Source organism: Coregonus clupeaformis, chromosome 28 (assembly GCF_020615455.1).
Source record: "Coregonus clupeaformis isolate EN_2021a chromosome 28, ASM2061545v1, whole genome shotgun sequence".
Taxonomy (NCBI): Eukaryota; Metazoa; Chordata; class Actinopteri; order Salmoniformes; family Salmonidae; genus Coregonus; species Coregonus clupeaformis.
Genome location: NC_059219.1, coordinates 2,741,227 through 2,753,347, shown reverse-complemented (window position 1 = coordinate 2,753,347; position 12,121 = coordinate 2,741,227). Strand labels below are relative to the sequence as shown.

At 43.1% G+C, this 12,121-nt stretch overlaps 1 protein-coding gene across 1 annotated transcript in view; it reads left to right on the top strand.

The window, feature by feature from the left end:
- The window catches only part of LOC121543648 (cGMP-inhibited 3',5'-cyclic phosphodiesterase A-like), a 117,506-nt gene that overhangs the window by 84,088 nt on the left and 21,297 nt on the right, over positions 1–12,121 (top strand). Inside the window, exons 9-13 of the mRNA XM_041853686.2 lie at positions 1,635–1,746; positions 2,052–2,159; positions 3,023–3,243; positions 3,502–3,705; positions 4,004–4,165. Of these exons, the coding sequence (XP_041709620.1) occupies positions 1,635–1,746; positions 2,052–2,159; positions 3,023–3,243; positions 3,502–3,705; positions 4,004–4,165 (807 nt within the window). The remainder of the gene's footprint in view (positions 1–1,634; positions 1,747–2,051; positions 2,160–3,022; positions 3,244–3,501; positions 3,706–4,003; positions 4,166–12,121) is intronic.

Below are 12,121 nucleotides of genomic sequence, written 5' to 3'. Positions count from 1 at the left end.
GGCAAATAAAATGTGATTTGTTTTGATTTGATATTGCGTTGATTCGATCACAATTGCCACAGTAAAGGGAAACATTGATAGTGTTAACAGGGAATACTCTACAACAGTGGTAACAAACCTTTTCTGAGTCAAGATCACTTTGAGTCAAAATGCAAGCCGAAATCTACCGCTTAGATTTTTTTTAAACATTACTTAAAAAACTTAAGCCTATAACCAATTAAAAACAGTACTGTAGCAATGAGGTTTGTGCAGTAAGCTATAGGCCCAATACATTATACCCGCATATTGGCTTTGCTTGAATTGCCCTGCCAATGCATTGTTGTTCTGGACATTTTTAAAAATTATATTTCACAATTTGAGGTAGGCTATATGATCACACTGGTAAGCATACATTTAAATAATTTGCTTTTTATTTGTGTTTTATTGGGCTGATGTTGCCTGCATCTGATGGTCAGTCTCAGAGGAGGGAGCGAGCAGCAGACTGAGGGTCTTCCTCTCAACATCCCTCTGCTCCCCCTTACCATAAAGGGACACCGTCTTCCAGATGATGGCGAAACCTGCACCTCATTATTTCTGCCTCATGCACAAATTCATGTTGATAGTCCTATGAACAGAGAAAGTGAAATATTCCTCGATATTAAAAAAGGCCCACGCCGCTAATAATAACACAAGCCTATATATACACTTTCCTACTCATTCATTACTGCTTCAGGTCCTCTGTAGCTCAATTGGTTGAGCATGGCGCTTGTAACGCCAGGGTAGTGGGTTCGATCACCGGGTCCACCCATACGTAAAAATGTATGCACACATGACTGTAAGTCGCTTCGGATAAAAGCGTTTGCTAATTGGCATATTATTATTATCATTATTTTGTAGAGCTGAGTGGAAATAGGAGGAACGTGCATTTAATGGCTTATAAAAGTGTTGAATACAAAGTGTTGACAGAGTAAGAACTTAAACATGAACTCACTCATAAAAACAGCATATTTTTGCTGTATTCGTAGACAGTCTCTGTCATGGTTTTAAACATTTTGAAATCTCACAGTATCAACTTTGCTGTAGCTTTCTATTATGCCTGCTACGTTACTGCAGATACGGTCATCTGAGCCATCCGTTTGGTCAACGGTAGGCCTATAGTCACACCCGTCGCTATGGTGGGCCCGCCCCCAAAAATGCTTGGAATGCCTTGGAGATCGACCAGTCGATTGCGATCGACCGGTTGGTGACCACTGCTCTAGAAACTTGAGTGAAATTCAATCTCGTGCTTCTCAGTGGGCTAATATTTCTGCGCGGCAGTCCCTGGGGAGCTGCGCGGTTTAGAGGGAACATTGACCCCCACGCCCATACTCACCCGGCTATGCAAAATGCATGTCAAAATACAGAATTTTGCAGAAATACTTTAATCATATAAAACAATCAGATGTATTGAATTTTCCATGGGGCTATATTAAAGGGCACTTGATTTAATATAACAGGCTTTTAATTCAATATTGGTGCACAATTTCTACTTTAAAATATCAAAGGGATGTAAAAGTGACTCATTTCGTGGAATGACCCAGTAGCAGCGTCACAGCTTCAGGTGTGAAGAGAATAACTAGGTGGATGGGATAACGGTTGTCCTATGTGTGTTCCAGGTTTCCTACCGCCTGTTTGAGGACACGGGACTGTTTGAGATGTTCAAGATTCCTGTCAGGGAGTTCATGAACTATTTCCATGCTCTGGAGAATGGATACAGGGACATCCCATGTGAGCAAACATTACAAGCAATCCTCTTTGTGAAAATGCTTTGTAATACACACACAGTTACATCAAGTACTCAAGAATATCAAAAACATTTGAATAAACTACCATAATCCAAACTCTATGCGGCTGTGGTGGCAGCACTGCCTATTTTATCCACAAGAGGAAGGTATTGGCATTATCAATGCAATCACAGCACTATTTCTGTTCCCTCTACCTCCACCTGTCTCTGTATGGTTTGTGAGGTGTCATTATCACCTAGTGGACTAAGTTAGTATTACAGTTGGCATCTCCTCTCCCTCCCCATGCAGACCACAACAGGATCCATGCCACTGACGTGCTCCATGCCGTGTGGTACCTCACCACCCAGGCCGTGCCAGGCCTGCCCAACCTCCTCACAGACCACAGCTCAGACTCTGGTGAGTACACACACACGCATATGCAAATACAAGCGTACACACATGCACGGACACACACAACTTCACAACCACACACACGTGCGCGCACACGAAAGAGGACAGGTATACAGTAGGTTTATTAACTTCTGCCCCACATTTTCCATCATGCTGTTTCTTTTCATACATGATGTACTATAGCTCTTTTCCTCCACTCGCCATTCCTTTGTGTTCTGACGGAGACTAATATCTATGTTGCTGATGGCAGCCAGGTAAACCCATTCCCTCTGGGGCTCAATTAGCTACTGTATATTCATTCATACACACCAACCACATCAGTAGCTTATGTGAAATGGCATAATATTGTATAACATCCGCCTTACAGTATGCAGACTGGAGGCTGTGGAAGTTCACAGAATAGTGTTTCCAGTGAGATCGACAGTTTTTTTTACCTCATGTTCACTATGTAGAGCTTTTCCATAGAAGCCTATCTCTTCCAGTCATAGGAACACAACAGACACAATGTCAACACGCTGATCTTGTCCTGTTTGATGTTTACACAACCTGTCTGACTGGGCTGGCAGATGGCCTACTCTGATGGCTGAGGTCTGATGTCTGTCTGGGGCAGGGTGACTGGCTGTCTGTCAGGCTGGCTAGCTATGTTGTTTTCTGATGCTCATGCCATCCCATACACACATTTGCCCACACATTAGCACGCTGACCACACAAGTGTGCCTGCACTTGCATGCACATACACACTACACCCGTTGACCCAAGCGTTTTGTACTAAAGTTTCCGATTTGTCACGACAATGCCCATCACCCCTCACCTCATTTACCTGCGTATCTATCTCTCTGACCCTTCTATCCCTGTGTGTGTGTGTCCAGACTCTGACAGTGGACTCCTCACCCCCAGCCATCCCAGCCATATAGGCCATACAGGGTTCCTGGTTTCTAAGATGTCTGCAGTGATGGAGGAGGGTTATGGCTGTCTGTCTGGCCTCATCCCATCCCTGGAGCTCATGGCTCTATATGTGGCTGCAGCCATGCACGACTACGACCACCCTGGACGGACCAACGCTTTCCTTGTGGCAACTAGCGCTCCTCAGGTAGGAAGAGAGAGAGGGAAGGAGGGAGGAAGAAGAGGGAGAGGATGGAGAGGATGGATGGTTGGATGGATGAATGGATCTAACTAAAGGAACTGTAAAGGTGAAAACAAAGTCCCAGTAGATGTCCACCAATAATACTTTAATATCTTGTGTTCTTCTCAGATCAGTGAAGAGATAACTGGAGGAAGACAAAGGGACCACTGAGATGCACCAATGATAACTAATGAGTGACATGTTGCTCTCTGTCTCCCCCGGTAGGCCGTGCTATATAACGACCGCTCGGTGTTAGAGAACCACCACGCTGCATCAGCCTGGAACCTGTTCATGTCCCGGCCAGAGTATAACTTCCTGGGCAACCTGGAGCATGTGGAGTTCAAACGCTTCCGCTTCCTGGTCATCGAGGCCATCCTCGCCACTGACCTCAAGAAACACTTTGACTTCCTGGCAGAGTTCAACGCCAAGGTAAACACAACCGATGGTCTGGAGCTTCTAATCTATAAATTACTCTTTGATGTACAGTATGTACAACGTATCTACAGCTGAATGGACTGAAGCGCTATGTCATTTTCTCTGATGGTTGAGAAAACATACAGTATGTCAGGAACAACCCTGTAGGAGAAGATCTGAGGTTATTTCCCTCCAAACCTTTCCTGTTATGCTCTCCTCGCTTCTCTCTGATAAGTTGAAAGGAGGGAGGGATAGAGGATGTGAGGACGCGAGAAAGACATTTGAGATTCATTTAACCCTTGCTTCTCTCCAGGTGGGTGATGACGGCTGCTCGGGCATCGACTGGTCCAATGAGAATGACCGGTTGCTGGTGTGTCAGATGTGCATCAAACTGGCGGACATCAATGGCCCACTGAAACACAAGGACCTGCATCTACAGTGGACAGAGGGCATCGTCAATGAGTTCTATGAACAGGTGAGATCCAAATCGATCACTAGCCCCTACACCCTAGCCTCTACACCAAGGGGGGTGGGGGGCAAAGTCCGGCCCACCGGGCACTTCAATCCGGCCCGCAATACATTTTTTAAATGTATTAAATATTATTATATTTGAGTTACGATTTTTGGCCTAAAATTACTCATTCCATGATATACAAACAACCTCCAATAGATGGCGCTGTAGTCTGGCAGCGCGCTCTGCATTTGGGCCTACAGTCAGATTCAGAATGCTTCAGTCATCATAGCCACTTCATTGCACTGGATGAGAGTACTGACATCAGAGACACTGCTCAACTTTTAATTTTTGTCAGAGGAATAAATGAGAACTTTTAAATAACAGAGGAACTTCTTGCGATGGAATCAATGATGGGAACAACCAGGGGCTCTGACTTATATGACAGGGTGTCATAATGAATCTACCATGGAGCAAACTGACAAACTTCACAACAAATGGATCACTAAATCTAACTGGTAAAAACATTGGCCTACTAAAAAGATTACAAGACAAAGTAAAAGAAGAAAGCCCTAACTCGGAGAAATTGATATTTCTTCACTATATTATTCATCAGGAAGCCCTTTTTCCAGCTTTAAGTGTGTTAAAGCTGGAAAATGTTGTCAAAGTGGTTGTAAAACTTGTCAACTTTATACGGGCAAGGGGGCTTAACCATCGTCAGTTCATTCAGCTGCTCAATGACACAGAGGCAGAGCACCAGGACTTGTTGTACAATTCAAATGTGCGCTGGCTAAGCCTGGAAAAGTATTTTGCCATGTGTGGGAACTGAGAGGGGAGATAGGTATGTTCCTTGATACGGTTGGTAAAGCTGACGACTTCTCCGAGTTGAAAGACACAGACTGGCTGGGCTACTTTGCTTTCGATGTGGACATATTGGGGCATCTGAACGATCTAAATGTCAAACTGCAGGGAAATTGTGTTTTTGTGCATGAACTGTATTCCAATGTGAAAGCATTCAAGGCCAAACTTATGTTGTTCTCCAGACAAATGAGCAGCCGGTCTCTCGTTCAGTTTCCCACACTGGCTGCACTGAACGCGCCCACATCGCAATGCCACACTGAGACATACAGTAGCACTTTGATCGACCTGCATGCTGAGTTTTCCTGCCACTTCTCAGACTTCACCAATATTGAGACTGAGCTGGAGCTTGTATCATGCACCCTGTCTTTCGACAGTGAGAAAACACCACCAGACACACAATTGGAGCACATCGACATCCAACGTGACAGTGCTTTGAAGGAGAAGTACAAAACAGCAACAATAGACCAGTTCTATGGCTCACTGAATGAAATAAAGTTTCAAACATTAAAAAGCACACCCAAAGGATGCTTGTTTTATTCAGGTCCACATATGTGTGTGAACAAATGTTCTCAGTCATGAATTACAACAAATCCCGTCACAGGTCAAATTTAACAAATGACCACTTGTCAGCTGTTCTGAGAATCTCTACATCAAATATGACGCCAGACTTTGATGCCCTTGCCAAGAGAGGTGACCAGACCCATTTTCCACATGAAGACTCAAATAACCGTGACTGGGGTAGGCAAGGATTATGCTTTTTCATGGTGATGGTTATGCAGTGAGAATTATCCAGCAATGCACTTGGATACAGGTAATAATTAATCAGTCAGATTTGTGCTGAAGTGATTGGATAACTGTAAATATGGCTCACAATGGAGATGAGAATTGTTCCTTAATATGCTTTCAAAAACAGACCATTCCAAATTAAAACGGATGCACTTACCATATGTTTCACTCAAATTTTAGAATAGTTATTTTTTTACACATCTGCTGTTACATTTTTTGTCTCCAGTCATATAATATATATCTATTTTGCGTATTGTGACTGTAAGTTTGATTGTACTTTACAAGGGTAGAGATGCAGGATCTGTGTGTGTGTTTGAGTGTGTCTGTGATGTTATAAATTATTATATATTTTTTGAAAAATGTGTTCACAAAAAACAAGGGTAGAGATGGTACAAGGGTAGAATTGTTAAGCAAGCATATGTACACCTACAGTACACTAGTAGTTGCGTGTCAATGTGAAAATGAATAAAGGCTTCACGTTTTATCACGCATATAGTATGTGGCCCTTCACTTGGTTTCAAAAACTCAATGTGGCCCTTGAGCCAAAAGGTTTGCCCACCCCTGCTCTACACCCTAGCCCTTACACCCTAGCCCTTACACCCTAGGCACTGATTTAGATCTGAAACACAAGGTACCTTCATCTACAGTGGACCGAGGGCATCATCAAAGAGTTCTACAAACAGATACATCTATTAGGTCTAGGTTTGCCAGAAGATACCGACCCTACCATTACGCTTGTTTACACTGAGCTGCACTGGGGTCAGAATGCAATCATGGTTACATTAAGACACCATGGAGCCGGCGCGAGATATGCGTCAGAAAATATACCTCAATGCAGGAATGGGATATGCCACTGTACTCAAAATTTTACCTTTATCCACACTGCTCCATCAAGAAGATTGAAATACTGCTAGTTTTCCTGGAAAACTGCCCTTTTCGTCCTCATACTAGCTAGCAGTAGCCACCGCTAGGGTGACCTGTATTGAATTAAATAAACGTTATTGATCCCCAGAGGGGAAATTGGGTGAATGATGCATCTTGCCATGGAGATCCGACATTTACTAAATTACAATGATTGGTCCAAGGGGGGCGCTGCATAATTTGTGGGGGACGACATTTATACAGTTGCCTTGTTATTGTTGTCTTTCTTGTGCACCCATGTCCCACCCCATGAAACTGCCTGATCATGAAATGGTCATTACACTACCTTCTGCATAAATAGCTATGACAGACTTGAGGGGGCGTAGAGGTGCAATTATATTTCTCCATCAAATGACATTGACATGTGTTCCACTTGGTACTAAAATAGAAGGCAGGCCACTTCATGAGTCCTTCACAGTACTGCTCAGTGTGAAGAGGTATAGGTGCCTGGAAACAGCCCACTCTCCAGTAACAATGCTGCTCATTGGTCAGAGACGGACAGGTGCCAAGCAACCACACCACTGATCAGGAAGACAGACTAAGTGGTCAGAGAGCGATCAGCATGTAGGCAGATATATTAGAGAAAGGAGGAGATAGGAATCCTATTGGGCAATGAATGGAAGAACGTATAACACCCCACTCAGCAGACTGTCAACCAATCGCGTTCATGTTGTCATGCTGTGTCACAAGTTTGCTAAGCTAATCGTCATGCAATCCCTTCTAAAAGTCAGGGTATGAGTCGAGAAACCTGCCTATTTTCCTCAAAAGTACGTAATGTCACGATTCCAAAGCTATACGATATTGCATAGACAAAGTTATCTCACATCTCTGAAAAGATTTGTAATGTTGTACTTATTGTTCATGTAATTCATGCTAATGTTAGGTTTTTAAACTAGCGCCCAATTGACTCCCATTCACTCCTTGAAGGAGTGCTCTTCTTGTCCCAGAATCGCCCAGAATGCACCGCGTGGCCTATTGACGACGCATGGGCAATGTAAACAATGGCCGTTAATACGATTCCAATGGAGTTTCCATCTCCTCAAAAGCATCTCTGGTGTAGTCCCATCATCAGAATAGGTAGAACCAATGGATACTCCCATTCAAATCAAAGTTCTCTGATGTGAAGTGTGGAATCGTGGCCATACTGGGTCTACCACTTCTGGAATATTCTATGCCTGTGTTTCCCAAACCTATCCTCGGGTACCCCAAGTCAGTCCACTTATTTGATGTATTTCAGAACTAACACTTTTAACTAATGAGGGGCTTAATGATTAGTTTACCATATAATAAGTGGACTGTTTGGGGGTACTCAATGTGAAAAACACCATTCTATTCATTGACCATTGATAGACTGTGAGGAATAATGTGAAATGTAGAACTACTTTTGTTCTTTGTCGTGGAAAATTATCACTATACTTATTAAAAATCAAAGTTCTTCCAGAGTTTTTGTAGAATCAAGATAGACTTTATTACATAGAGCAACAAAAGCCGAGCTGGTCTGCAGAGCAACTCACAACACTCGGCCCTCAGTTTATATACAATGTCCATTCCTGCTCATTTTACATACTTTTTAGCTTAAACCCTCCCAGTTCAGTTTCTCCACCATTGTTTCCAAACATTCATCTTTTGACCGCTCCGCCCACTCTCTTAATTTATGATAGTGGCGAAATCTGACTTCTCCTCCTATATTTATATAGTTTGGATACAATGGTGGCCAAACCAAACTTTCTCATGTAAAAAATAACAGAGCCATCTCCCGGCTCTGCTCTGTTTATTCCAAAACCCATCAATCGATACTTGAATATGGTTTAAACATAGCAGATCCATAACCCATTCTCAACTATATCCATTTAAGGCTTTCTTAATGCATTGCCTCATACATAACAGTATAATCAATCAAGAGCCATCTCCTGACTCTGGCTCAGACTCCCTCTGTACCACTCTGTACCACACTCTGTCTTTATAATTAGCTATATTTTAATCTTTATAGTCTAGAAAGATTTACTATTTTTAACCTATGGTCTGATCTTGGGTACCACTCGGTATCATGGCTCTGTATGGTCTACTGAATAAATACTAAACACATCCCCCCTTCGGAACTTAATAGGTCCCACACTTCAAATATATATTGTGACGTCACGAGAGGCTACACAGCTTTCAGCGGGATTGCTCAAGTAGTGCAAGGAGACAAGGTTCAAACAAAACAAGGATTTTATTATAGGTCTTGGGAAATTAACGAAAATATAACAAAATTCTGTTCTCTTGTGGCTCTTTAAGGGTTAACAGTTCAGGGATGTCTCTTCCACATCCAAAATCATAATTCTCACTCGCTCAGATAACTTTTCCCCAGCCTTACTGTAGTCCACGTTGCAGCTAGTGGCCAACCCAGCAAAAAGTCCTTCCAAATGTCTCTCACGTATTTCCACAGGTGCATATATCCAAAGGTGAGTATTTCCCAAAGGTAAGTATCTCCAAATCCTTATATTCCTCATGGAAGTGGACGTGCAGCACTCTTGTCCTCCAGAGAGCCCAGGTTGGAGACTGTGTCTCTTCACCCCCCACACACTCCCTCAGTGTGTCTCTTCCCTTCCCAAACCTTCAGCTCATCAGCTCCTCATTTGTTTCAGCTGCGTGGGAAGATTGGCCATAGAGGGGTGGAGTTCCCGACCATACCAGCAGATGGAGCCATAGCTGTCTGGGTTTGCAGCCACCTCAGGGGGATGTAACGTCCCTCCAGGACACAGCCTCTCGTGACATCACAATATATACAGTGGGGAGAACAAGTATTTGATACACTGCCAATTTTGCAGGTTTTCCTACTTACAAAGCATGTAGAGGTCTGTAATTTTTATCATAGGTACACTTCAACTGTGAGAGACAGAATCTAAAACAAAAATCCAGAAAATCACATTGTATGATTTTTAAGTAATTAATTTGTATTTTATTGCATGACATAAGTATTTGATCACCTACCAACCAGTAAGAATTCCGGGTCTCACAGACCTGTTAGTTTTTCTTTAAGAAGCCCTCCTGTTGTCCACTCATTACCTGTATTAACTACACCTGTTTGAACTCGTTACCTGTATAAAAGACACCTGTTCACACACTCAAACAAACAGACTCCAACCTCTCCACAATGGCCAAGACCAGAGAGCTGTGTAAGGACATCAGGGATAAAATTGTAGACCTGCACAAGGCTGGGATGGGCTACAGGACAATAAGCAAGCTTGGTGAGAAGGCAACAACTGTTGGCGTAATTATTAGAAAATGGAAGAAGTTCAAGATGACGGTCAATCACCCTCGGTCTCCATGCAAGATCTCACCTCGTGGGGCATCAATGATCATGAGGAAGGTGAGGGATCAGCCCAGAACTACACGGCAGGACCTGGTCAATGACCTGAAGAGAGCTGGGACCACAGTCTCAAAGAAAACCATTAGTAACACACTACGCCGTCATGGATTAAAATCCTGCAGCGCACGCAAGGTTCCCCTGCTCAAGCCAGCGCATGTCCAGGCCCGTCTGAAGTTTGCCAATGACCATCTGGATGATCCAGAGGAGGAATGGGAGAAGGTCATGTGGTCTGATGAGACAAAAATAGAGCTTTTTGGTCTAAACTTCACTCGCCGTGTTTGGAGGAAGAAGAAGGATGAGTACAACCCCAAGAACACCATCCCAACCGTGAAGCATGGAGGTGGAATCATCATTCTTTGGGGATGCTTTTCTGCAAAGGGGACAGGGCGACTGCACCGTATTGAGGGGGAGGATGGATGGGGCCATGTATCGCGAGATCTTGGCCAACAACCTCCTTCCCTCAGTAAGAGCATTGAAGATGGAGTCGTGGCTGGGTCTTCCAGCATGACAACGACCCGAAACACACAGCCAGGGCAACTAAGGAGTGGCTCCGTAAGAAGCATCTCACGGTCCTGGAGTGGCCTAGCCAGTCTCCAGACCTGAACCCAATAGAAAATCTTTGGAGGGAGCTGAAAGTCTGTATTGCTCAGCGACAGCCCCGAAACCTGAAGGATCTAGAGAAGGTCTGTATGGAGGAGTGGGCCAAAATCCCTGCTGCAGTGTGTGCAAACTTGGTCAAGACCTACAGGAAACGAATGATCTCTGTAATTGCAAACAAAGGTTTTTGTACCAAATATTAAGTTCTGCTTTTCTGATGTATCAAATACTTATGTCATGCAATAAAATGCAAATTAATTACTTAAAAATCATACAATGTGATTTTCTGGATTTTTGTTTTTGATTCCATCTCTCACAGTTGAAGTGTACCTATGATAAAAATTACAGACCTCTACCTGCTTTGTAAGTAGGAAAACCTGCAAAATCGCCAGTGTATCAAATACTTGTTCTCCCCACTGTATATACTAACACTTGAAATGTATATAGTGACTAAGATATGAATACTGGGATATACAGTGACTAACACAACATCATGTTTATGATATAAGTGATAATTCTTGTACTAAGATTATATTTTTAAAACATAACTTATTCAAACAGTGACAATATAAATGTTTTTACTTAAAATAAACAATATAAGAGTTTCTACTCAACATGTTAAAATATGAGTGCTAGTATCCTAACACAAAATAATGCAGCTTTGTTTTAATCATAATATCTATTTTATGGCAGTTATCTTGCGGTTTGTATAAGCAATACATGAAATACTAAATCCTTATAATATTATTCTTCATAATATCATCCCTTATGTTTTACAAGGCCTACTAATGCTTGCTCTCCCTTTCGGACACCTCCCTAACAACTATTTTCTGAATCTAAGCAGAACCTGTTTAGGGGATTAAGAGACCGGAAACCCTATGTTACATGTATATACTTCATAGAGAAAACATGAGAGAAGCCTATTCTATCTTTTTTGGATTTTAGGTTTATCCCAGGCATCCTATATGGGACCCCTAGTTCCAATACCAAAATCTATTTAAATGTTACCTCACCTACTTCCCTTAATTAATGCTTAGACTCTTTATCACCATAAAGCAATATGGAACAGGATATAAGCCTGGGAGATTAATATCTCCAAGTCCAGTGTGCTTCAGCTGTTGCTTGTCCTTGTAGTCATGACAAGCCCATCCTCCTCTTGCCACTACCCCAGACAGACGTTCTAGGTTGCCATAAGGGCAGTCAAGTGGTCCTCATTGTTGTGAGGGCCAAGCAGGTCTCTCTTCCGATAATTACCATCTGCTTCTGGGCCTCTACTCCGGGGCCTGCATTGGCCCCTTTCGCTCAGGACTCCCTCTACGATGACCATCTACCTCTGGGCCACTACTCCGGGCCGGCGTTGGGTCCCTTTGGCTCGGGACCTTCTTCCGTCACTAGGGTCTCGGCATCCTCAGCTTCCTCATCTCTTGGTCGTCAGTTTCCATGCAGTACTCCGGTGCAGTGGT